We start from the raw sequence: 27978 nt of genomic DNA on the forward strand, positions 1-27978 counted from the left end.
CGTGAACCACAACACCCCACCAACAGCTAACTTTTAATGAGAGCTATGTGCCAGGATAAATTCTCTGAATGCATTTTCTCATTAATCCTCACAACACATGTATATAAGGTAAAGAGACTATTTTTTAAAAAAGAAAATTAGGGCTAGCTTTTGTTTATATCATACTTTTGAGATCCTCACCTGAATCACCAGCACATCACTGAGAGGAAGGGCTGAGAGGAAGCCAGATCGTCCTGAGCCTCAGTTTCCCTATCAGGTTATACAACTGTGCCATTCTTTATTCTTGGCATTTTCCTATGGTTCCAAAAAAGTGTTGACAATTTTCTGCATCTATAACATTTTGGATGAGCAACTTCCATCTTATTGTGTTCCCTCACATATGGTGCTCTTGCTTAAATAGCACTGGTATTTTTAACTTGCACAATATTAGTAACTACTTTGAATTATACTTTGTTGACAAGTATCCAAGCTACTTGTCACAAATGAGAAAATTACATGTATTATTTAGGCTAGTGAGTTCATTGATTTTTTTCCAGACATAAATTTCCCAATAGAATCACTGTAATTTATACCTGGAAGAGATCATAAAGATTATCTAAAGCTACCTCTTTTTTATAAGTAAAAATCTACAGCACAAAGAAGTTTTTCTCCCAACTCAGATGGCAGTAAAAACCACTAATAGCAGTTCAGTGCTTTTCTGTACACAAAGTCAATAACTACTATAAAATCCATTTTATTATGTAGTACTCTGCAGAGAATGCACAAGAATAATTGGTGCCAAGATTAATTATCACTATTGAAATTTAACACTTGTGACTATTACTTATATATTGCTGTTATATATCATTGTCGTTTTACTCACTTTTCTGTATGTCTTATATCCCTAACTAGATTGTGATTTCCTTGCAGTAGGACCAATTTCTGTCTTTAATATTTCTCATACCCTTTAATAAATCTTAGATATATAGAACTGCTTAACAGTTGGAAAGAGACTGACATACATATATTTATATTTTAGACTAATACTATATTGCTCAAAACAGAGGCAAACAATTCTCATACTGTATGGATCCAGGTGAATTTGTTGGTTTGAGGGGAGAAGGTTGAGAAAACACCTTCATTTCTTCTTATCAAGTAGTTGAAACTGTCCCTCAGGGTAAGTGGTTTTAGGAGCTCTAAGAGATTGGTGAAGGTTATAGGAGCCAAGGAAAAGCTTTCCCTTTGCTGAAGAAAGTTGGCTGAAAATTCACTGACAAGAGGCAGATTCATAGGAGAAAAAACATACAAATTTATTTAAGGTGTACGTGGGAGCCTTCAGAATGAAGATGCAATGGTATAAGGGAAATTGTCCTTTTTGTTTAGGTTTAACAGAAAGTATGAACAGCCTTGTAGAAATATGACTACACAAAAAGGGTGTGACCTAATGCTAATAGACTGAGTGGGGAAACCCAGCAAGCCCTTTCTAGATTCCTCTTGGCCTGAGCATGCATTCCTTCCTTCTAGACACGGGACAGGACCCTCTCTGGAATGGGGGTTTATGACAAGGTATATCAGATAATTTTTTTACAGCTAGAAATGGAGGGGAATGTTAGAATAATATTTTTAGGTTTTATGGCTGGCTTTGGGGGAAAAGAGGCCATAGTTTCTATGACCCACCTTGGGAAAGAAGGATTCTAGTTTCTATGGCTAGCCTCGGGGAAAATGGGACCAAAAGACAGGAGAGCAGGAAAGTCAGAGCAAAACGTTTACTTCCAAAGCTGCTTTTGAGGCCTTCATTTTACGGTATTGTTTTCCGAGCCCTAGCAAGGTTGAAATAGATATTAGAGGGAATGATGAAGGAGTTGACTAAGCCTCAAGGACGTGTGGCAGCATGTGTAGATCAAATTGCTCAATATCCTAGCACTCTGGGAGGCTAAGGCAGGAGGATTGTTTGAGCTTAGGAGTTTGAGACCAGCCTGAGCAAGAGCGAGACTTTGTCTCTACTAAAAAAAATAGAAATTAGCTGGACAACTAAAAAATTTATATATATATATGTATTTATATATATTTATATATATATAAATATAAATAAAATTAGTTGGGCATGGTGACACATGCCTAAAGACCCAGCTACTCAGGAGGCTGAAGCAGGAGGATTGTTTGAGCCCAAGAATTTGAGGTTGGTGTGAGCTAGGCTGATGCCACAGCACTCTAGTCCTGGCAACAGAGTGAGACTGTCTAAAAAAAAGAAAAAATTGCTCAATAAAAATAATAGCTACTAAGGACCAAGCACTTACTAAGTATCAGGCACTGCCCTCAGCACTCTGTCTTTATTAAATCTAACCACACAACCACCTTAGGTATTTTCTCCATTTTGTGGATGAAGAAATTGGAGCTCAGAGAGGTTAGATCATTTGCCCAAGTGAACTAGCTAGTAAGTGGTAGAGCCATCATTCAAACATAAGCTCCTAATCGCAGTTTGATGGTTAGGATAAGACCAAATAAGTAGGTGGTGTTTAATACAGTGCCTAGCAAATGCCTGGTTCCCAAGTGGGAACACAATAAATGTTAGTTCCTTCTGCTTTCAGGTTTTCAACCAACTCTCCCCATATTTGTTTACCCACCCACTCCTTACTCACCAAACATACACAGCCAATAACACATGCAACACACACTCATCTTTAACAAGGTCCACACTCAGGTATTTAGGTCACCAAGTGTTAAATCTATTCGTATACTCTATTCTTCCTGATAGACGTCAGCCCACATATGTAAAGTGAGTCCTAGGACCACTATCATCTCTCTCCAAGGTAAGTGTAAATATACACACTAATACTGACTCTGGATTACAAAACAGAGCCTAATGGACAGCAGAATTCAACTCAATAAGGACTTTTCTTTTTCCATTATCCAAGGAAATGCATGAGTTACCATGACAGATGCCAAAGACGTTTGGCTCCGATAGTGGAAATTGGGAGGCAATGGTGGAATGAGGTAAGAAATTCCAGGCCAGAAGGTGGACTCAAGGCAACAACGGCTTCTCCCAGGAGCTTGCACTTTTTGGTAAGTGCTACATGTACAAGCCCCAACCCGCCGCCTAAGCCACCCCGATTCTGAACCGGCTCAGGCTGGAACAGATGCGCACGCCACAGGGAGCCTCCTTTGCAGGAGATGAGTGTTCCCTTGCTCTATTTTAATCCTCGCCGCCCAGCCAGGGGAAGGTTTTGTCAGAAATGGTGGAAAACTGTGACAGCCAAGCTTTCTCATGCAAAGGCTAGGCAGCCCGTGAGTACGAGCAGCGAATCACGACTTGCACAGTATTTAATGGTTCAAGAGAAAACAAGTTTCCTTCCTGCCGGCCCGCACTTGTGGAGCCAGCCGGGGCGGCAGTGGCAGCGCCGGGCGACTTCCTGCGGGGCTCTGGAGAGCGGGCGACGCGGAGACGCCAGCAGCACCGCCCCGGCACCAGAGCCGAGGGCCGCGGGGGAGGCTCCGGAAACCGCCCCTAGCTGATCCCCGAGGACCCAGTCGGTCCTGGTAAATACCCCTCCCAGCCCTACGGGAGGAAGGACAAGTTCAAACGCTGGTGTAAAGCTTGGGCGTCTACAGACCCAGCCAGCTGCCCCCGCCCGCCCTGCTGCGCAGGCGCGCACCGCAACAGCCGTCCCGGAGCCAACTGGGGTGACTGCGCCTGCGCAATCCGGGTCCGGGCCCTACGCCCTTTCCGAGGCAGCGCCTGGAGGCCGCCGTCGCTTAGCAACGCGAGAGTCACAGTCGCCTTCCTTTGCTCACCTCTCCCCTGGCAGGGCTGCGTTCCTGTTCTTCCTGCAGGCTCCTCGCTGCCTCGTGCCAGGCCTTAGGGGCCCATGGAAGGAGAGGAGGACACGCAGCAGTAAGTGCTGGGATTTGGGTTTTTATTTCCCCTTTCGAAAAATATTTTACTCCTTCAGTGGGAGGGGTAGGTGACAACCGAGGCATGGGACCTCAGCCCAGACCTTCCGAGCCAAACCTCAGACAGCCCCCATGCTACCTCTGATTTCTAGGGGCTGAGCACTTACAATAATCTGTTAAAACGTCGTTTACTGAGCACATACTGTGTATCAGGCACTTTACATGCATTACCTGGCCTAACATTCTTGAAGTCATCTTGAAATCATCCACTCCTCACACCACCACCACCACCACCACCCCATGTAACTTATTAGCAAATTCTGTAGGCTTTACCTGTAAAATTATCCAGAATCCACCACTATTCATCACTTCCATTATCTACCCCACGCCATCCCAAGTACCATCTTCTCTTACCTGGAAGCTGCAATAGTCTTCCAAGTGGTGGAGTGGTCTTCACCGCCTAAGTTAGGTCACTGTTCTCCATCAGGACGTCGTAGAATAAACGCCTATGGGGCTTGCACAACCTGCCCCTTCCTTCCTTACCTTACAGCTTGCCTCCCTCTCAGGACTCGGCTACAGCACACGGGCCTCCTTGCTATCATCTCAGTGATTCTCAAAGACTGGCTTCAGACCAGCGTCGGTGTTGTTAGAAATAAATATCCTTGGGGGTTCCCCGCCCCAGGCATACTGAATTAGAAACTCGGGGTAGGGGGGAGGTTGGGTGAACAAGGCATCCAGGTGATTCTGATAGTCCCTAATTTTGAGAACCATTGAGCCGAAGTAGTTCAGCTAGTTAAGAGTGATGTAGAACCAGGGGTTCCTGCTTCCAAACCCTGTATTTTTGTCCCTTGAACAGTGGTTCTCAAACTTTAAGGTGTATAAGAATCAGCTGAACAGCTGGTTAAAACAGGTTCCTGGGACCCAGTCCCAAAGATTATGATTTAGTAGGTTGCAAAGGGGCCCGTAAACTTGTATTTATAACAAGGTCACAATTGATGCCAGTGCTGCTACTCCAGCGTCCACACTTTGAGAAGCACTGTGCTAAGGACAGACACATTTCTGCTGCAAAGCTTTGGCAGTTACAGTTCATTCTGTTGGACTACCCTTCCCTCAAATATCCACTTAGCTCTCCCTCCCTTCTTTCTTTTTTCAATTGCCACCTTCACAATGCAGCCTCCACCCTACCTAAAAATGCATCCTACCTCCCACATACATGCACTCCCTTTTCCTATTCCCTGCTTTATGGTTGTCCTTAGGACTTAACACCATCTAACAGACTGTATTATTTGATTTCTCATCTGCCTTCCCCCGCTAGAATGTAAGCTCTGTAAGGGCAGGAATTTTTGTTTTTGTCAATGCTATATCTTCAGTGCCTCCCACACACCTGGCATAGTTAACTCAATAAATATCTGTTAAAAGAATGAATTATTCCGTGTTATTCTCACATCTATCACAATAGGTATTATTGTCCTTATCATGCAAATGAGGTAATCAAGGCTCAGATATTAAATGGTACAGCTGGGATTTCAATCCAGGTCTGACTCAACTTCAGAGCCCATTAGTGTTTTTATCTGTGTTTTCCTTCAGGTAAGAGATTGCTACAGAGTCATGTATTTCACATTTATCAATATGTATTTCACATATATCAGTCTATAGCCATGCACATCACAAGTGCTTGGCTTATCCAAATGAAGGGGTAAAATTGCAAGCAAATAACCACAGTCCTTTCTTCAAGGACCTGTTTCCAGTACTGGTGTATTGCTGGTTTACAACTATGAGAAACAGGTGTGGAAAAATCTGATGCCAGAAGTCCACAGTGATAAATTAACTGACCTCCAAAATCTCCACCTTTAAATACTTACATCTCTGGAAAGCTAATAGAAAAGGCTTAGAAGTTATTTACACTTTACCGGTAATCAGTTTTTCCAAATCCTTTATAGAGAGTGATTTTCTTGGGAAGCAGGGAACTAGAATGCAATGATTCTGAATGTTATTTTGGTGTGTATTGGAGTGAGGGTTGAGGGTGTACAACTAAAACAAAGCTAGAGGGGGAAAACAAACAATTCCAGGAAATTCACCAGAAATATGTAAATATTATAATGACAATCCATTTACCTTGGATGAATGGGACACTTGTCCAGATGTTGGGTACATAATGATGCATAAAACAATCTACACCTTCATGGAACTTGTTGACTACTAAAGGATATTTGTAGTGCTTACTAAAAACAAGTAAACAAAAAACTAGGTATATAAACTGTGGTAAGTGTTATAAAAAAAAATGGACCAAGTACTACAATAGAGAACACATAGGGCAGTGAGAGGGAGCTCTAGAAAAAGCTTCCAAGGAGATGATGACTTTCAATCTGAGACCTAAATATAAGCCAGCTGTGTCGGTGGAGCTGGGGCAGGGCTGTCCAGGCAGAGGGAACAACATGTGCAAATGCCCTAAGGAGAACAGAGATTAGTGTGTTCCAGGAACTGAAAGAAGGTAGGCTGGCTGCAGAAGTGTGGAAAGACGCTTGAGTGAGGTTGAAGATATTAGCTGGAGAAGGTTGCACAGGACCTTAGAGCTACAATTGGGAGACAGTATTTTATTGTAAACACAATGGAAAGCCCCTCGAGGGTTTTAACTGAAAAGATGACATGATAGAAGAGATAGACCTGGGTTGTTTTGAAGGAAGGTAGGGGTTATATTTTAAGAGCTATGTGTAAACTTAAACAGAACTATCCACTTTATGTATCTGAATCTTATTGGCTTACCTTCTGTGGGATCACAGCTTTGATTTTTAACAGCTTCTAATGTAAAAAGTATTCAAATTCATTTATTTCATTATTTTTCAAGTATGTGAAAATTTAAAATACTGCCTTTTATAATGTCTGTTTCTCTTTAAAATAAAAATTTGATAAGCTTTTCTAAACGTTTTAAAAATATTTTTTCATTTTAATAATTTTAATTTTTGTAGCAGTGTAGTTACTAGAAGCAAAAAGTGATGAAATTGAATTGATTTTTACTGCCTGCACAGTGGCCTTTCCTTGAAAATATAAATAATGGTGGTTATTTGGTAGTTTTAAAGTTTGCCAGGTGAGCCTTTAAAATTAAATAGTTTAATTATTTAAACCACCTCATTCAGATGGTTATTTCCTAGGTAAGGGAAGAGGGGGAAGTCATCTTTTGGTGATAAAATTTTAAAGAAGATGAATTAAGTTTAGCATGTAACTTATCCACATGCATAAATACCGAAAACATGATTTGTAAGCATGTCAAATCACTACTCTTTTTTTTTTTTTTTTTTTTTGAGACAGAGTCTCACTTTGTTGCCCAGGCTAGAGTGAGTGCCATGACGTCAGCCTAGCTCTTAGCAACCTCAAACTCCTGGGCTCAAGCGATCCTCTTGCCTCAGGCTCCCAAGTAGCTGGGATTACAGGCATGTGCCACCATGCCTGGCTAATTTTTTCTATATATATTAGTTGGCCAATTAATTTTTTTCTATTTATAGTAGAGACAGGGGTCTTGCTCTTGCTCAGGCTGGTTTTGAACTCCTGACCTTGAGCAATCCGCCTGCCTCAGCCTCCCAGAGAGCTAGGATTACAGGCATGAGCCACCGAGCCAGGCCCCACTATTCTTTCTTTACTCCAAGCGAATGAGAGTTGGTGCACCACACTAGTATATTATATGAGTAATCACTATTAACACAAATCTCTTTTATATGGTTTAGAATTAGAAGATAACCTCCCAAATTTTAATAGCACAGACCCTTATAACTATTAAAGCCTAAATTATCTTGACTGATGTTTAAAATATATTTAAATTTTATTTTATGTAATATGTCTCAGTACTGAAATGGTTATTGGGGTGAATGATTTACTATTTAATTATGTTTTTCAGACAGCATAAAATAGAAGATGCTGGTATAGTCTATGTAACTGAAAAAAAAGAAGAAATCAAAGATGAAAAAAACCCTGGAAAAAGCATACAACAGTCAAAACCATGCATTGGGAGAGGACGTGTATATCGTGCTAAATTCATTAACACAAATACAAGAATATACAATGAACCAATTCCCTACATAGATCTCAAAATAGGGCCAGAAAAGCAGGTTGGACAGATGTTCATTATATATAAATACAGATTTAGATTCAGAAGCTCTTTGGCAGGGCAATGTGGTCACAGACTATTTAAAGGATATGACACATCTCAGAGTAATACTGTTTATAAGCCAATAATTAACAGCAGTAACCTAGAACTATTTGGGCAGATAACTTTTGCATACAAACAATATGTATACAGGGAAGGAATCTAAATAATAATTTTTCTGGATTGGGTCAGATTATAGCCACTAAGTAGTGCTTAGGAGTTACTAAAGAAATTTCTTATATAATATTTGTGACATAGATTCTAATATGAAAAATTTCCATTCTACTCAATAATCCAGATACTTTCTGTACAATAATAGCTACCATTTATTAAAAGTGTATGAATGCTAGGAATGAGCTAAGTGTTTTATATAAATTATATCCTTTAATCTCTGCAACAATTTCTACGAGGTATTATTGGAAATAGCTTACAGATGTTAAAAAAGTCAAATTTGTTGAGGTATAATTTACTGTATTAGTTTCCTGTTGCTGCTGTTACAAATTACCACAAACTTAAATGCTGGCTCAAAGGAACACAAATTTATTCTCTTACATTCTGGAGCTCAGAAGTCCAAAATCACTTTCACTGGCTATTAGCAGGCCTGGTCTTTCTGGAGGCTCTACAGGTAGAATTGGTTTCCTTGCCTTTCTCAGATTCTAGAGGCTGCCCACAATCCTCTGCTCAGGGCACCTTTTTCTTTCTAGCAGCACAGCATCTTCAAATCTTTCTCTGACTCCCTGCCTCCCTCTAATAAGGACCCTTGTAGTTACATTGGGCCCAGCAAGATACTTGAGGATAATTTCCCATTTCAAGATCCTTAATCACATCTGCAAAGTCCCTTTGCCATGTAAGGTAACATATTCACAGGTTTGGGGATTAAGATATGAATATCTTTGGGGACAGAGGGAGCATTATTCTGCCTACCACATTTACACAGTAAAATTCACTTTTTTTAATGTACAATTCCGTGAGTTTTGGCAAAGGTTTACTCATGTTACCTACCATAACTAAGCTGTGAGACATTCTATCACCAACAAAAGTCCCCCCCATACCCCTTGGTAGTCATCCCCTTCCCCTACCCAACAACCCCTGATTTATTTTCTATAGTTTTGCCTTTTCCAGAAAGTCATACAAATGGAATTGTAAAGTATGTAGCTTTTTGAATCAGTCTTCTTTTTCTCAGAATAATGCATTTGAGATTTATCCATGTTGTGTTATATATCACTAGTTTATTCTTTTTTGTAGCAACTACACATTTGCTGTGTGACTTTGGGTAAGTCATTCTATCTAAGTTTCAGTTTCCTTATCTATATAATAAAGATAGTAATTGTCTGTCTGTTTTTTTTTTTTTTTTGGTGAGACAAAGTCTCACTCTGTTGCCTGGGCTAGAGTGAGTGCCGTGGTGTCAGCCTAGCTCACAGCAACCTCAAACTCCTGGGCTCAAGCAGTCCTCTTGCCTCAGCCTCCCGAGTAGCTGGGACTACAGGCATGCGCCACCATGCCCGACTAATTTTTTCTATGTATTTTTAGTTGTCCTGCTAATTTCTTACTATTTTTAGTAGAGACAGGGTCTCGCTCTTGCTCAGGCTGGTCTCAAACTCCTGACCTTGAGCGATCCTCCCGCCTCGGCCTCCCAGAGTGCTAAGGATTACAGGCATGAGTCACCATGCTCAACCTGAGCTGCAATTTTATTTATTTATTTTATTTATTTATTTTATTTATTTTTTTTTAACTTCACATCCACTGGAGTAATGAGCTGCAATTTTAAAGAGAAGTCTTCGCTGAGGTGAAATTTTAGTGAAAGACCTGAGAGAGGGTGAGGGAGGGACCTGGCAGAAGAGCATTCCTAATACGCGAAGGAATCACTCACAAACGTGAGCTCTCAGTGGTAGCAGAATCCCAGGCTACTGCTCTCTGCACGGTTGTGGGGACCGAGGACCCCACCATCTTCATTTAGCTGAGAGCAGATTCTATGATAGAGGACCTTATATGGTGCTGGGCCGGGTGAGTGTTCAACAGATGGTATTCAAAATATGCCACAGCAGAGGTAATAATAACTTCTCATGTAGGTATTTTCCAGCATGACATTTGGAAAAGGAAACGTGCACCATCTGATTGGTCTCAGACGACTGTGGCAATGTCACCCTTGCCCTACTCCACTTCTTCCCTCATCCTTGCTAGTGCATGAGTTAGGTGTCTGATTTAACTTAACAGTTAAATGCAGATTGCTTTTTGTGAGCTCTCTTCACACTGATAACATCTGTTCTTTTCATAAGACAGCAAGCACACCATGGCACTGTATGCGTGTGAGATCATCTCAGGGCAGGAATTCCCTTGGTTAAATATGTTCAGTATTTTGAAGTAAACCCTTACAAAGGCAGTCTTAAGGCTATATCATTTTATAAAATTGCCCTGGTAGGTGCTCTTGTACCAATTCTATCAGATTTTAAAGACATCCATTGTTATTGTTAGATCAGATCTATACCAGGGGCGTAAATTTGCAACAGATACCCAGATAAGTGAAATTCTCATATTTCTTACAAAAGCCAACGAATGGCTCTCCTAAGTTCAGGGTTGAATCTAAAAGAAACTGTTAACTAAGCCCATCCTTATCTTGGAGATACTAAGGAAAAGAAACTGGTTCAAGAATACAAATATAAGATATAAAAGTTTTAAAAAATTACTCTCAACGAACTTTCTCTCATTCCTAGTCTGTAAGGTGTCTTGAGAAAAAAATAAAGGAACAAAGCAGTTAGGAGCTGCTATCAGCAAGACTAAGTGACAGAGTAGTAGTAGAATCCAGTGCTGGACCCTTAAGAGATGGTGAAAATAAGTTTGAGGTGAAATAGGAGCTCATCTAAGGCAGGCTGGCAGTGAATACGAATGTGGGGAGTTACAGAGAGACACTGAAGAGTTAAACGCATGTTTCATTTGGGTGTGGATTGAAGGGAAGATTCATGTTTAAAAAAGAAAACCAACAAACTTCCAAGTACCCAAGGAGCAGTTAAGAATGCTTATTTCACATTTGTAAATTTTGCTCCTTTATTTAAAATGACAGGTTTCTTTTTAAAGGTTAGCTTGGTTAAGAAAACAATTAACTGGTTTATAATAATGCTGGCTTTAGAAAAAGAGTAAAGAAAATAAAGTTGCCTAAAGATTTTAAATGACATCTGTTGTTTTTTGCATTTTGCTAAGATATCTTTAGAATGCAACACCAGATTGGTTGGTTTTATTTATAAGATTTTCAAGTGAAACTACTACCTATCCACTTCTACCTGGGAACACTGGGGATGCTAGAAAAAAGTCAAAAGGAGTTTTAGCACAGTCATTTCTAAAGAAAAGAAAACTAGTTTGGTTGTCTTGTATTTTCAAATATTGGTACTTTAAAAGATTATACTACATCAGTATTTTACAAAGTTTATTTTTCAGAGCAATGGCCCTTGCCTACTTGCTTAAAATAAATTTCCAAAGCCAAATACGTTTTAGAAAACTGTATTTTTATATACCTTTCTCAGAGCTTCATAATTCACATTAGAATATGAAGTTTCTGAGAAATCCTGTGATAAATGTATTTAACTTTGCTTATCTCACTATTTCCCAAATTTGTTTAACTATGGAAACCTCTTTTGTATAACACCTATTAATATGCTAGAGAACTAGGCTTCCAAAGAACACAATTTGGAATTGTTATGGGGGACATTATGAATTTCCTCAAAAGAGATTTTTTTTTTTTTTGAGACAGAGTCTCGCTCTGTTGCCCAGGCTAGAGTGCTGTGGTGTCAGCATAGCTCACAGCAACCACAAACTCCTGGACTCAAGCAATCCTTCTGCCTCAGCCTCCCGAGTAGCTGGGACTACAGGTATGCGCCATCATGCCTGGATAATTTTTTCTATATATTCTTTAGTTGTCCAGATAATTTCTTTCTATTTTTAGTAGAGACAGGGTCTCGCTCTTGCTCAGGCTAGTCTCGAACTCCTGACCTTGAGGAATCCTCCCACTTCGGCCTCCCAGAGTGCTAGGATTACAGGCATGAGCCGCCATGCCCGGCCCAAAAGAGATATTTTTTAGCACTCATGATATTCACAGCAAAATAGAGATGAACTTAGGTACAGTGTAACCAATGTGACCTTGCCTAGTGTTTGTGATAGAACTTCAATTTTTAAAGCCACTGAGCTCTACTAATAAAATGTGATTGTGTGTAGGTTTTATCCATATTTCCTAGGAATCCCCAAAGTATGATTTTGTTTCCAAGTAACCACCACCCCCACCAGCTACCTTGGTCAGGCCATTGTGGCTAGTGCCGTGGAGCTCAGCTTACCATCTCTTACACTTCCCCAGGATGCTTCTCTTGCTATTACTACTTCTCCTCTGAGGGTTCTCCCTTAATTTCCCACAGAATGGAAAATAAGTAATGGTTGCTAAAACACTTCTGAAAGCTCAGGGATAACAGGAGTATAATATTGAGACTGTCTTATAACAGCTTTAAAATGTGACTAAGAGGCCCACAGTGCAACAACCATCAGGCCTTCCTGGACTGGAGGATTAGGAGGAGCTCCATCATCAGGAATCTCCAGGCATCTTTGACCATGGGGGCCCAGGGACTAATATCCTGGGGCAGGAAAGAAGACAGGAGGGAGGACTTCCTCCTCTCTATCTCTCTCATTCCAAAATTTTAAGTTGGGAACAACTATCTCTTTAGGGAAAACCGTGTCTACAACCTGCCAGGTATGGTCTGTCGCCAAAACCTAGAAAAAGCCATCACACTTTCCCCAATTTGGTTTACTGTATCATAAAGTACTCCATGCCAACCCCCCACAATCCAGTGCAAATGATGGTACATAAGGCAGTAAATTTTTTGTTAGTTTTTCTCTTCAATGTGAAGAAAAGATAAAAACAAGCCTCCATTTATCTCTTTAATCTCATAATCTTTTATGAGCAAATTCTTGGACCAAAAAGGCATGCACATGTTCCATGGGCACGTACACACTCTCACTCTTCCAGGAACAAGCCATACTTTTCAGGCATTGAAGATTATCCAGAAACAAGAAAGATAATATTTTTTGAACTGTAGGATTTCACTCAGCTGAAATTTAGAACACTCATCAGAACATTTTTACAAACTACAGGGTCTTAAAGTCACCAATCATACTTTTAGAAAAAACTTGTTCATTATTTCCTTTATTTTTGTAAAACTGAAGAGACCACTTTGGTAAAATTCTCAATTCAAAAGTTTGCTCAAAGGGTGAACTATCTCTGCTTTAAGGATAGCTTTGTATTACACTCCAGTTTAAGAAAAAAAATTAAAGTCCACCAGGCATTTCCCAGTGGTTCACTTATCCAGAATTGCTTTTCCTATAACTTGGGTATTAGCAAAAGTTTCTGATCAACAAAAGTAGATGATAAAAAGTGTATGCCTCACAACCTTATTATAGAAGAACTTTCTCAGGACACTTACTGCTATGGTTTGAATGTTTGTCTCCTCCAAAACTCATGATGAAATTTAATTGCCATTTTAACAGTATTAAGAGGTGGAATGTTTAGGAGGCAATTAGGCCATATGGGCTCCAGTCTCATGGGTAGAGTGAATGCCATTGTGAAAGGTCAGGTTTGGTCCTTTATTGCCCTATTTTGGCCCTTCTGCCTTCCACCACATGAGGACACAGTGCTCAAGGTGCCATCTTGGAATCAGAATTGCCAAACCCGCCAGTGTCTGGATGTTGGACTTCCCAGCCTCTAGAACTGTGAGCCAATAAATTTCTGTTCTTTATAAATTACCCAGTCTAACTTGTTCTGTTATAGTAGCACAAAACAGACTAAGACACTTACTTAGGGCCTCTTTACTTTTACTTTGGAGATAATTAAGTTTGTGCTGATTTGATTTTGCATTCCATAGCAGATTTGATACAGTGGTGCAGCACAGAAATCAGGGGGTATGCACAGAGAGGTGGAGGTTTGAATGGTGGCAGTGCTGCTGCCTGCTAGTAATATATCTTTGGGAAATTACTTAATCGGCAGTTTTCTCATCTGTAAAGTGAATTACCTACCTCATAGAATTGTGTTGAGATTAAGTGAGATGAGGCCTGTAAATCCTAGATCCCAGGGCATAGTAAGCACTATCAGAATTGTGAAATGGGATGGAGGAGAGCTGCCAGAAGCAGGCGCTCTGACAACAGCAAGATGTACTATCTTCAGCCAGATAGTAAAAAGACACCATCTGTTTGGTAATCTGTTCTAGAATTCTTCTAGGATCTATATCAAGTAATCTTAATTTTTTTTAACTCACCTTTTAGCCCATTATGAAAAATGAGGCATTAGCTGATCTATTCTCCAAAATTCCCTAGTTCCTAAATTTCTGTATCTCTGCAGAAAATACCCCTGGTTACAATGACCCATTATTCCATTGCCCCTGGTTACAATTTGTCATTGGCCTAAAAACTGGCATTCATTTAACATGAGAAAGTGAGGTCTAACTCTCTCATCAGCTATTCAGGTGTTAGTTCTCTCTTTGGTACATGTTCGTCCCATCTTTTTAAGTATGAAGGTAATTTCCCTTAACAAAGAACCTAAAGTTGAGTAGTTCTGACTTTCAGCTCAATTGTTAGTCTTTCCTTGGTTTCTTGCTACAAACACTTCTTTTTCCAGAAAATCTTATTTTTGCTGCCTTTGGCATGTTTCATAAATTTCCTCTATTTCTAAGCTTCTTGACAATCTTCTGACAAGTTGTCTCCATTGATTTTTTTTTTGAATTTGATATTGTATATCTCTTTTATGTATGCCTGTCTTTTAAAATAAGCTCATTTGAGAGCTGACTCCCTATGCCACATGGATTTCTTTAGATGCCTCTTCTTTTTTGTACCAATGTAGCTTCAATTGTATTGTCAGAATTTTTTACTTCTTAGAACCACATATTCATCCCCATTGAATCATATTTTAAAAGTCGTTGACTATGGAATCAGTTGATTTTTTTTAAGACAGAACTGCTGCCTTATAGCCCAAAATAGATGTTTGATTATACTGAAGATTACTTTCATTCCCTGATCATATCCAAGAACTCCTAGGTGTCACAGTGGCTTTTCTTCAAGGCTCTCTTACTTTTACCTGATCGACCAGTTTTAAAATTTTTGATTTAAGTTGAACAAAATTAAGTTGAACAATGGTTCTTCTCACTGCTTTCTCAACTTCTGAAAGATCAAATTGTCATGCATGCTAATGAAGAATCCATCAGTTCTCCCTTTCTTGAGTACTAGGGTTTTATATCAAAAATTCAGTAACATTTGAGATATTTCCCTTTAGAACAAAGTTTATCAAGCTGAGTCATTAATGAATTATAAATCAACATGAGCTGTAATCAATATATAGTAAGAATAAGTATTTTGTGAAACTTGTGTTTCAGTTTTATGTATGTGTAGCATTATATACCCTTGCATGACATAAAATGTATTTCATTGTGTTGGTCATGGACTAAAAACTCTGAAACCATTTTAGATGATAATACATTATTTGTATTGTCATAATGAAAAGTATAAAATATAATTTTTACATTATATCATATTTAATATTATATATACATATACATACATGTGCGCATATAATAAAATTTGAGTACAAAACAGAAATCAAACTTTTGTTGATTTTTATTAGTCTAGCTATTGGTAGCTTAAGAATTTAACAGCTGTATTTTAGCTAAAAATATATGACAGCTCATTTTTAGGTGGCTTTTAAGAAAATAAGTCTTGTGAAAAGGTATTTATTCCTAGATTTCAGAACTATATTTTAGTACTAGAATATCCAATAACTCATTGAATTACTGAACATTCGTAGACATCAAGAAACACATGAAAACATCCTACAATATCCAATTTTGTGTTTCCGATTTTTTTTTTTTTTTTTTTTTTTTACAAAGGGTGACTGGTGGCCACATGGTAAAGCACTGGAACCTGCCTTTCGACCACCTTATGACACTAAGAGCGTCCAGAGGAGTGACTTCCAAAAACCAACATGTCCATTGGTTTTGCCAGTCAAACACAGCAAGATGCAAAAGCCTTCTTGTGGAATAGGTAAGGTTAGCAGTGGTGAAACCTCTTTTTATTATTTTGGGTTATTGCCCTCAAGTTAAGATGTATTAGATGTGCTGACACCTCCTGAAAAAAAATTACTTTTCGACAGAAGTTGAAAATATATGCACAGCAAGTACAGCCTTTGAAAAGTTTGTTATCTCTTCCTCATGGACAACTTGTCTCCAAACATTTTTAATATAATGTAATGAAAAGTGTACCAATCATTAATAACACCAGCCTCCAAATTAGAAACTTAGTAGTATTCTGTTCATTGTCGTTGACACCAAACTTTAATAATTATAACTATTAAAATGGTAGGTGACAATAAATGGCAAGATCTCTAAAAGTGCACTCTGATGTCATACAAGTTTTGTAGGGCGTTTGCAGACACTGCCTAAAAGAACAGGTGAAGTGGTCAAATAAGTTTAGCAGAAAACGAACTTGAAGAAGTTAAACAGATTTTTTTTTTGCTGAATAACTTTCAAAATTCTTATTCAAAATATAAGCATGATGAATTTCCAAGAAGGGGAATGAAGAATGCTGCATTTCCCCCACTTATTGATCATCACACATGACTGGTGTCCCCCAAAACATTATTTAGGAAACACTGTTTTATAAACTATTAAATAAAACACTTTCAGATTTAAAATTGATTTTACCTAACAATGTCATTATAATAAACTAAGTCACTTTTTATTCAAGTTGTATATGTTTCTTAACCCACATCCTAGTCATCTCTCTCTCTCTCCGGAATAGGATTTAGCAAGTGCAGGATCTAGTCAAAACAAAACTACATTATTGAGCACCCACTCTGGTCCTTGCCCCTTATAAAAGTTCATAAGCTAAACTTCAAATAAGCCACTGTAAAATATGACTGGACAACAAAGGATTGCTTTTAAAGGTCAAGAGTTTCTCACTTACTTTTAGCCTCTGGCTTCTGTGATTTGGTCAGTCTAGTTAAGGATACAAAGGGAAGCTATATTGAAGGTCAGGACTTTAGAAAATGGTCATATTCAGCATGATTTCTACCTCAAGAGAGGTAGTTAATAAAGAGGGCTAACTATTAGATAATCTGTAACTCTTAGATAATCTCAGAGGACCCACTGGGATGGAAATGAAGTCCTAGCACAATATTTAGCCCTTAAGTGAACAAAATTCATGTAATTAGGTAATATTATAAATGCTGTTTAGTAGTTTTCAACTTTTAGGCTCAATCTGTAGACATAATATGGAAAGTTTACAGATAATTACAGAACAGAATGTATGTTAACAGTTTTAATAAGAAACGTAAATACACAGTTGATAGAAGATGGGGAGTAGAAGAGAAGGATGCTAATATCATTATTTAACATATGGGTAATCAAGAGCTACTGCTCAATGTGGATGAAACAAGGAATAAAAGTTTAAAGCGAACGGTCAAAGGAACCAGTATAAGAATGAGATTTATCTCTCTAACCCTGGCCTCTTCACTGAGCTTCAAGCTCACATACCATTTACTTAACATCTCCTCGTGGATAGCTAATCACATTTTCAAACTTGATATGGCTAGAATAAAACATTTCATTTCTACCATGCAAATCTAACCCCAGCCAATCGACCAATCTCTGTGAATGCCTCCTCTATTCCCCCAGGGTGCTGAAGTTTTGATAACCTAGAAGTCATTCTAAAACTCTCCTCTTTCCCTCCCCCCCCTCTACATGCAATCCATCAGCAAATCTTGACACCTCTATTTCCAAAATATACCCCAAGCTATTCCTTTCCATCTTCACTGTAACCAGTGTAGTGCAGCCACGGTCATCCTGCTGCCTTTCTTCCTATTAGGTGTTTTCCACATCATCAGAAGGATCTTTTTAAAACACAGATCATGTCATTATCCTCCTGGGTTTTCCAGTTACTTCTTATTGTTCCTGGAATAAATTTCAAATTCCTCACTGTGGCCTACATGGCCCCTTTTGATCTGCCAAATCTGCCTACTTTATCTTCTGTTGTTCATAATATGGGGATTTAGAGAAGGGGCATGTATTCATAACTCAGATCAGGGAGGTAGTGATGCTCTCTGAAAGTCATGCTTCTTTCCAAACCCATTTGTGTCTGTGAACTTGTTATTATAGTTCCATAACTTCATATTTTTGTAAATTAAAATCTGAATATGAAAAGAAAACAGTTGTTTTTATAAAATAGTCAAAGTTGAATGCCCAAAGACTTGATAAAAGATCAATCACTAACTTTAAATAAAATGCCAATTAGGTGTGGGCAAAATAACTAGGAAAAAGGAGCTGGAGTGAATTTTTAAAATCTTGAAGGATTCTGCACTCATTTTGCCTCGAGTGTGTCTTTACGTTTTCATTCTGTATTAAAGAAAAAGAAAGTGGAAAGGATGCATTAGAGGTATGGTTGTATAAGAAACACAAAGTGGAATTCCAATCAGCGGATACTTCCTTAAAGAAAGTGGCTTGTCATTCCAATAAAAATTTGGTGAATAAACTGGTTAAAGTGAACATATGTACATATGGTATGTGATTCTTTGCTTTGACTTTTTTGGTTAACCAACCAGTCCTTTTTGCACAAGGAGCAGTTGTTTCTACTCAATTGAAGGCATGTGGAAGAGTGGTGGAAGATGACACTAGCAAGATGGGCTTTGTTCTATGTTGATCAGGCAGGGCCTGGCCATTTCGTAAGGGATCCCCCCAAATCAGGGTCTGTAGATCTGTTCAGCTAGTTAATTTTCCTTGAGAGGAATTCTCCAGACCCCTACCTGGGGCGGAGGACAGAAAGTCCCTGAAGCAATCCTCGGGCGGAGGACAGAAAGTCCCTGAAGCAATCCTCTGTTTGCAACTTCAACTTGTACCTACCCCAAGCTCCCTGCATCAGCGATATCTGATGCTTCCCAATTCCAGAGCCTTCCTGGAAGGTGGAGGCATGAATTGGCTCAATTTTTACCACCTCCCCATCCCCACAGCATTTAGCTTCCGGTTTTCTGTAGTCTACTCAAGTCAATTGCCACTTATCCATCTGCTTTCCAAATTTATAAACATTTTGCTCTCATTTAGTGCTTTTTCTCCTTAAGGGTTTAAGCCCGCTTAATGTCTTTACTGTCATTGTACTGGAGTCTTGGGAAGGAACAGGAGAAATTCACATATTGAATTTGCCATGTTTAACTGGAAATCATAGTAGCTTTATAACCATCAACACTTTCCTTGGAATTTAATATTGATTTAGTATTTAGTGTTGTTTGATCCTGGGCCTATTACTTAAATTTTGTCATCTTGTTTTGCTCGATTTATAAAATGGGAATAATTCTTACTTTGCAGGATTGTTATGAGAAATAAATAACATATAAGTTCCTACCACAGTGTTTGGTACATAGTAGATAATAAATTATGGTTATTTCTATTATTAATTATAGCATTGTACTAAGTTAGGTATTGGGTTGAACTTTAGCTTTGGGACCTGGCATGGTGTCTCTCATTCTCTTTCTGTTTGCTCTTTTATTGGTATTCTCATTGCTAAGTTCATTATTGTATCCTAGGGTCTAGTATAATGCTTAGAATCAATATATATTTATTAATTAGTTGGATGATAATTATATGTTATTCAATAGATTAACTTAAAGTCATAATGTAATTTAAACTAACATGCACAACACAATATAGGCCTGTAGTTTATTCAATTTTAGGTGGGGTTTGGGTACTAGATGAAAAATGATTTTTAAAATATATATTTTAATATAGCATTTAAAATATGTATATAAACTACTCTATATGTGCCAGCTTTTTAATATAAGCATACAAACAGAAAACTGTGCATATAAACGTACACCAATACCAATTAAAAGTCATAGTCATTCTGTTCCATCAGCCCACTTCATTACGCCTGGTCTTTGGCATTTCAGCAATGTTATCTTGCGCTGACAATTCAAAGTGCCCTTTATGTCTTGTACCAGCACACAATTTTCTGGCTGCCATCCACAGTCAGTTAACAAATGGCTGTGCTCCATTGTATCTGAGGCCCTGTAAGAATAAGTGTTCACATTTGGTTTTCTATAATAAAACTTTATAAATTGGAAAGGCTGATCTAATTTGTGAAGAGGATATTTCATACTTAAACAAAACTTTGGCTGTTTACCAACTACTTGATATTTTAATGTTGCTTTGAATTGCAAATTCAGATACTGTGGTAAAATTCATTTTCTAAAATAGGTTTTAGTTTGTGTTGTTTCTTTTATACCAAGGTCTAGTAAAACAACAATTTCTTGCTATAATTATGTTTGTTACTTTTTTTTTTTACTATATTTTGAAAATCTATACTATTATTTTTACATTATTAATCTTTTTATATAAGATCAAAATAAACACCATCAAGAAGAATGGGGCTTAAGAGAAAAATATTACTGATGAGTGTTTTTTAAGCAGATACAAAAAGTTAAAAGAAAATTTCTCAAAGTAAAACTGCTACGTTCTCACCAATATAAGGAGCAAATTGTGTGTCTGAATAAATCCTGGCTTTGTTGACAAAATATAAATGGCTAGATACCAACTTGTTTGGAAAGTTCTTATTTTAATTAGATCAAGTTTCCAAGAAACGGAGAGTGGATTTCAAACATTCTTCATGGACTTTGTATTATTTTTTGTAGTTCTCATCTAACAAGGCTTCTTGCAAGTAATTACTTTGGGCACAATTTGAATTCTTAAGTAGAATAACCACTAAGAACCTGAATATCCTCTTTGATGTTTTCACACTTAGATATTCCTCACCACTGTGGGCTTCTTTAAAAGTCTCATATGTTTGCATAAACGAACATGGTAGGTATGTCTAATTTTGTAAGTGTAGTGTCTGGGTAAGGAATTTCTGTGATAGTTCAGATTACTTTCCTCTTCCTTTATTAGTTCCCATGAAAAAATGAATGCTTTTCTAAGTTTTTATTTTTGAGATTCTGGGACGTTCTAGAATCATCACTATTTAAAAGATGAGTCATTTTAATATATTTAATTGACTTCCATCTCAAGTATTACTGTTTCAGTTATCCGCATGACAAGACCCCTCAAATTGAGTTGCTTAAAGCAAACATTATCCTGTTTGCTCAATGATCTGCAATGTGGGCTGGGTTTAGCTAGGAAGATCTTCATGTGGTCTTGGTGGTGGTCATTTATGTGGCTGCATTCAGTTGGCAGGTGGTCTGAGGACTGGGCTCAGCTGGAATGGTGGAATGACTGGCCTCTCCTTCTCCCTATGGTCTCCATGTGGTTTTTCTAGCAGGCTAACTGGACTTCTTACCTGGCAGTTCAGGGCTCCCAAGAATGTAAAGGCAGAAGCTGCAAGGCTTTCTTAAGATTTGTGCCTGGTGCTGGCACAGTGTTACATCTGCTACAACCTATTTATAGGGAGGGGACTATATAAGGATTTGAATACTGAAGAGGCCCTATTCAATGGGGCCACCAATGTAACAGATTATAACAATGTCCTTAAATAGCTCTTTCACTGAGAGTTTAGGAGTGGCCAACTCTTCACCTTCCTTTGTCTGAAAATGTCTTTACACTTACTCTTTAATGAATGAAAGTATAGCTGGGTATAGAATTCTGGGTTCACAATTATTTACCCTTTACACTTAGAAGATTTTACTCCATTGTCATCTGTATTCTATTCTGTCAAGTTTGTAGACAGTCCAATTGTTAATTCTTTGAGAATAATTTGTTTCAGTATAAGATTTTTAATTTGAAACAGAGCCTTTATGTATAGTTATTCATAGTTACTTATGACTTAAATTAATATTCCAGTTTTAACATAAATTTCAAAAATATTTTCCTTAAGCCTTTTAAAAATATTGTATAAAATAATAACAGTAACTTTCACTTCTTCTTTGATCTTTAACTCAAGTTGAATAAATGATATATACCTTCATATATCATTATTAATGACTCATTTACAAAACATAAACATCAATTAAATTCTACTTACATTTGAAACCACAAGTGTGTTGATTTAATTATATTGTTTTTCTTCTTAAACACTTTAAATACATTTATAAGAAAAACTTAAAACTTTGACAATTAAAACCTTCCCAAACACTTAAATAATTCCTATAAATTCAATGAATTAAACCTAATAAATATTATAAAACCTAATAATTAAAACCTTATAAATCTATAAATTTATAAACCTTATCAATCTTTAAATAACTTTGTCTGCTGAAAGTAAAACTAAAGTGAGTTTTTAAAATTATTTAAAATGTTAAATATATGTGGAGTAGAGAGACCAATATAATAAACTCCTATATATACTCATCACCCAGATTGAAAGGTTATTTAAAAGTAATTTTTAAAGCGTTTAATACTCCTGGCCAGGTACCGTGGCTCACACCTGTAATCCTAGCACTCTGGGAGGCCGAGGCAGGCGGATTGCTCAAGGTCAGGAGTTCGAAACCAGCCTGAGCAAGAGTGAGACCTTGTCTCTACTAAAAATAGAAAGAAATTAATTGGACAACTAAAAATATATAGAAAAAATTAGTGGGGCATGGTAGTACATGCCTGTAGTCCCAGCTACTCGGGAGGCTGAGGCAGTAGGATTGCTGGAGCCCAAGAGTTTGAGGTTGCTGTGAGCTAGGCTGACACCACAGCACTCTAGCCAGAACAACAAAGTTAGACTCTGTCTCAAAAAATAAAATAAAATAAAGAGTTTAATACTGTTGATACTCTTGCAAAGTTTCAGAACCTTTGTCATTGGATAAGGTAAAAAGAATTATGTGTTCAGCTATAATTACAGCAGCCTTAGAGTCTTCCAATGCATTGTTAATGCTAGTTGGAAGTAACTTCAACACAGAATATCTTGTCCATTGCCTTAACCAGTTGGCCATAACTACAGATTCAGCATAGAATTTATCATATTCTTTCTAGTAGTAAAACATAAGTTGTCAAATAAATTGTATTTATGCTTTCCCTAAAACTTATTGGTATCTGTGTAAAAAGCATATGTAACAGATTTTTAAGACAAATAGACTTTTAATATTATTGTATTAATATTAATACTAATTTAATATTAGTTTTTAAAAATTCCACAAGTAGGGCTAATTTGGTTGTTTTGATTTAGTTCTTTATATGGAGAAAGAATGGTGAATCCAGTATATTTATTATGTAGATGTGTATACATAGTCTTGCATACTTAAAGAATTTGGTTCCATTAGCTTTTTTATTTTGTATTTATTTATTTATTTTTTTGAGACAGGGTCTTGGTCGGTCACCCAGGCTGTCACCCAACCTTGACCTCCCTGGCTCAAGTGATCCTTCCACTCCAACCTCCCCAGTAGCTAGGACAACAGGCATGCACAACTACACCTGGCTAATTTTTTTTATTTTTTGTAGAGATAGGATCTCGCTGTATTGCCCAGGATGGTCTTAAACTCCTGGGCTCAAGTGATCTTCCCACCTTGGCCTCCCAAAGTGCTGGGATTATAGGCATGAGCCACTGTACCCAGCCTTGTTAGCATCTTTTATAAAGCATGAATATTATGAATACTGATTATATTTCATTATACAAATCTAATTTTTGTCCTGACTTTGCAAAATCTTTTTTTCTCTTAGTTCCACTTGCCTCTCCTGATGCATCAGCAGAACCTCAAAGCAGTTTTGTAGAATACATCTCTTTTACTCATCAATATGATGCCAGGAAAACTCCTAACGAGCCCATCCGAGGAAAGGTGAGACAATATTTAGAATTAATTATTTAATACTTTAGGACAAAGTAGACTTACGATAGAACTTTAAGCTTTTTCAAGTCATAATCATCTTTCAAAGTCTATTTAAACAAACTAACATACTTATTAGTAAGGATAGAATCTCAGCCACATGCCATAGTAAAACTAAGGAATGATATCATAATTTGAATCAGTCTTTAGAATTTGGTTTACTTAAATTATTGAAATCACTTGTATAATAAGATAATGTCAAAGCATAGCCAGCCACAATGATTCGTGCCTATAGTCTTAGCTACTGGGGAGGCTGAGGTGGGAGGATGGCTTGAGCCCAGGAGTTCAAGTCCAGGCTCGGCAACATAGTGAGACCCTATCTTTATAACAAGAATAATAATAGTAGTATCAAAGCAGTTTGGTAAACTTTTTTATATGCTTAATATACATGTGTGGCAGGGAGATGCATAAAAAGTTTACGAAGCCAAATAGAAATGTAATCGTCAATTATTGGAGTTTTCCAATTACAGATGTTTGCTTTCATATTTCATTATTAGTTAGCCTTTTGTTGAAACTAATAGACACTTGGGATACAATCATAAATCCTTAGGCCTGTGAACTATAGTTTCTGTTGTATTCATCAAAACCCATAAAGCAAGAAATTAAATTTTATATGACTAGTCTTATACAACCAAAGGATAGAAAAGTTGAGAATGGAAGGTAAATGAGATGCTGCTTCTTTGACATTCCGCTTTTCTCTTCCTGTTAATTTTACTATGCACCTTATTTTATAATTTAAAAAAAGTTCACCAGTAATTATCATGGTGGTGTCTTTGGCTTTGGACCAAGGTGACAGCCAGCAAAGAGGCAGAAAATAAGCGCCTGCATCCCTAGAACTTGAGTTAACCCATGAACTCAGTTCACAGCTGCATCTTCCAGCAATTTGTGTTCCCCTGGTTAATGTCAACTTTGTTTTCCTTTCCAGAGACATGGAGTTTTTGTGCAGAGAGAGATAAAACCAGGGAGTGGGCCAACAGTTCCTAAGGGAACAGAGGTATTATTGACTGCTCCAGGGTCATGTTCATCAGAACAGTCCAAAAAAACAGAGAAAGGAAATTCAGCGGAAAGCAAAATGATCTCACCAGGTCTCTGCCGACAAAATTCCCAAGAGCTGTTAGAGACTAAAACTCACTTATCAGAAACAGACGTCAGACAGGCAGCCAAGGCATGCCCCAGAAGTCCCGAGAGCAGGGAGAAGACTGCAGGCATCTCTCAAACAACTGTAGGAGATGCTCTTCTCACTAGGGTTGAGCCTTTAAATCCACCAATAAAAAATCAGGATAAATCAGGATAAATTACCTTCTTTAGATAAAAATATCCCTGGAATGTAGAGAAATTTCATAATCCTCACACAAGTCCTCATGCTTGCTCTTTTTGGTATCAATAATCTCAGAACATACAATTTACATAAATTGGAAAAAAGCAATTAAAATACACCCAAATTTTAAGAGTTGTCTCCAGTGAGTGATAGATTGAGACATTATTGCTATGTCACATTACTTACAATAAAACACAATGTTGTCTGGCACAAAAATGAACATAATTAACAAATATAAGAAAAGTTTTAGAAGAGAGGCCCTATTAGACAGTCATGAATTGCAGCTCTGGAATCAAACAAACTGGAGTTGGAATGTTGGCTTCACTTCATACAAGCCATGTGACCTTGGTGTTATTTGACTTCTCTAGACCTATAAAATTAGGAAAATAGCAACTTTATAGGAAAACAGCAAGATTATTGACCATGAGATTATGCATATTGATCAATCAGTTATCAATGTAATCACATCATCACTATTGGTATAATTAAATTTCAATTTAAGGATAATGTTCCTTTATAAATTTAAATTTTTCATCTTATTCTAAAACTTAGAATCCCTCCATATATAATCAAAAGTGTGAAAATCGAAAAACATTTCTGCCAGTGCAAGATGCAAGATGCACAAACACACACACTTAATTCAAAGACATAGGGATACTTAGAATATTAAAATATTTTCTAAATTTTTTTCTATTTTACTTAGATCATTTCTAGCACTAACTCAACCTTTGCTTTTTGAGTAAGTTTGGTAAGAAGTAATTGCACCAGTTATTCTAATTTTGTATATTTGGTGTGCTACAATGTGTCCAATATAAGATACATTATATTACATACAAGTAGAAATGGATGGAGTATTCCTTTGCTGTAAAGAGTATTTACGAATTTCCATGGGAATACTCATATATCAGTTGCTCACTATTATCTGCAGCATTGATAAGACTACAGCTAAGAAACTTAAATAGACTGCAAAAGAACAAATGTCATTACTATATATATTTGTGTGTTGGGAACTTTTAGTTCTTACAACACGGCAGATTAAGGCTAATAGTGAACCCTTTGCATTACAAACACCTTGAAAGGCTGAATAAGATGGAACACCAAACAAATATACAGCCAAGCTCACAAAACAGAAAAACCCTCATCTTTCAAAATAGGGAACTTGTTTATTTGTGTATCAATGTATATCTTGAAGCTCTTTCCTTGTCAACTCCCTCATTATTTTAATAGCTTCATAGTCCTCCACAGTTTGGATGTGTTACTATATAATAGGAACAATAAGAATGCAAGTTTTGGTGAGGGTGGGGAGGGGAAAGGTGGTTAGCAGATTTGGAAAGAGGTCTTAAAGGCGAGGGACTTGAATTCTAATCCATGTTGGAACAGAGATGGACAGCCTCTGAAGTAGAAAGATAGAATTGAAACCTACATAAAGCTAGAACTCTGGAAAGGCTAGCCTGTTGGTACAAGGCAGACTCCTCTCCACTCATATACCCAGAAAACAACAGGAAAGTTGGCCTCTTCCTGGAGCTATAGATAGTGAATAAACTTTTTGTGAGAAAGTAGAACCCTAAGCTTGTGCCACACTATGGTTTGGAATATGAATTTACAGGCAGGACTTCTCATAGGACTCAAAATTAACACAAAAATCACTGCTCGTGATAACTCTGCAGTGCCTGACAAAATCAAATACAACCCCTCATTCCAGAGATATTTTCATGATCTCAAGAAAAAAGTAATCCTGGCTAAAGATAGGTCACAAACAAAAATCACAAATTACACAAAGAAGAAAACCAGACTGAGAGTCTGCAGTACAAAGAATGATTGAAACTTTAAAACTGGAGATAATAAAATTAAAACACTTTCAATTTCAAGATTCTTGTTTTTATTCTACTGTAGAAAATTATATCATGTTGCTTTTTCTGTTATTTCCATACCCTTCCATTCTCTCTATGTCTCCTCTCCTTCCAGAACAGCTACTAGCTGAATGTTGGGACATTTGGATCTATCTTCTATCGTCAACTTTTCTCTCATCTTCTTTCTTATGGTACTTTATCACTAAGTAATGATAAGAATCCTGTTGATACTAACTTTCTTCTAGCTAATTTGCTATTCAGCCATGTCCATTGTTATGCCAGACCATTTATTGAAACTTAAAGGACCCTTTATGGAACTCAGTATTTTATTTTTAATGTCCAAGATCTATACATGCTTCCTCAATACTCTTCCTATATAGGAAGACTCTTCCTATATTATAGATATGATAGCCCCTCTTCTCCCTATTAGAATGTTATAGTTATGCTTAAAAATTTTTGTTTGCTTTCTTCTATTAGTATTGTATTTTTTTCTCAAATGCTTGGTGAATCAAAATTATACTCTTTGATTATAAGATATCCAGATCATCATCAATATAAACCATTTCTGTTTACTATAACTTGACTTTTAGACAAGGTCATAATATGTAGACAGATAGGATCTGAGAATGATCTGATGGGCTCTTTGATCCACCTAGGGGTCAGTAGAAGCTACTTAGGCATTGTCCTGCTTCTCCAGCCCCAGTGTATGATTCAGTTCATGACACAGCTGCCCATTGCTTAACACAAGCAGAACAGGGGAGGGATGACCGATTTGCAGTTCCCTAATTCTTCAAGTTGACAAATGCCCCGGGGCCTTCTCCAACTGTTCATATCCATCCACTCTAGGATTGTAGTTCTATTGGATCTACCTCCAGGTCATCTCCATACATAGGTTGGGCTTTTGTTTCCTTTAGTTTTGTTCCTTTAAACATTTCTTCTCTGGCAATAGCTTTCAGAATTTATTAAAAAATGTTTTTTTCTGATCATAAAATTCCCTGTTTTCCAA

General features: G+C 37.4%; 1 protein-coding gene across 2 annotated transcripts; it reads left to right on the forward strand.

Moving 5' to 3' along the window:
* The first annotated feature begins 3730 nt into the window (after nucleotides 1–3730).
* CIMIP6 (ciliary microtubule inner protein 6) lies at nucleotides 3731–26504 on the forward strand. 2 transcript variants are annotated; one of them, XM_012777809.2, is made up of 5 exons: nucleotides 3731–3871; nucleotides 7760–7970; nucleotides 15913–16066; nucleotides 23641–23756; nucleotides 24730–26504. In XM_012777809.2, exons 1-5 carry the CDS (start codon nucleotides 3846–3848, stop codon nucleotides 25096–25098), a joined length of 876 nt encoding a protein of 291 aa, XP_012633263.2. In that variant the 5' UTR covers nucleotides 3731–3845; the 3' UTR covers nucleotides 25099–26504. The 2 variants fall into 2 exon arrangements, with proteins under 2 accessions (XP_012633263.2, XP_075856880.1); XM_076000765.1 differs by lacking the exon at nucleotides 7760–7970 and having other exon boundaries at nucleotides 3737–3871.
* Nucleotides 26505–27978: the final 1474 nt, after the last annotated feature.

The sequence above is a fragment of the Microcebus murinus genome, chromosome 3 (genome assembly GCF_040939455.1).
Source record: "Microcebus murinus isolate Inina chromosome 3, M.murinus_Inina_mat1.0, whole genome shotgun sequence".
NCBI lineage: Eukaryota > Metazoa > Chordata > Mammalia > Primates > Cheirogaleidae > Microcebus > Microcebus murinus.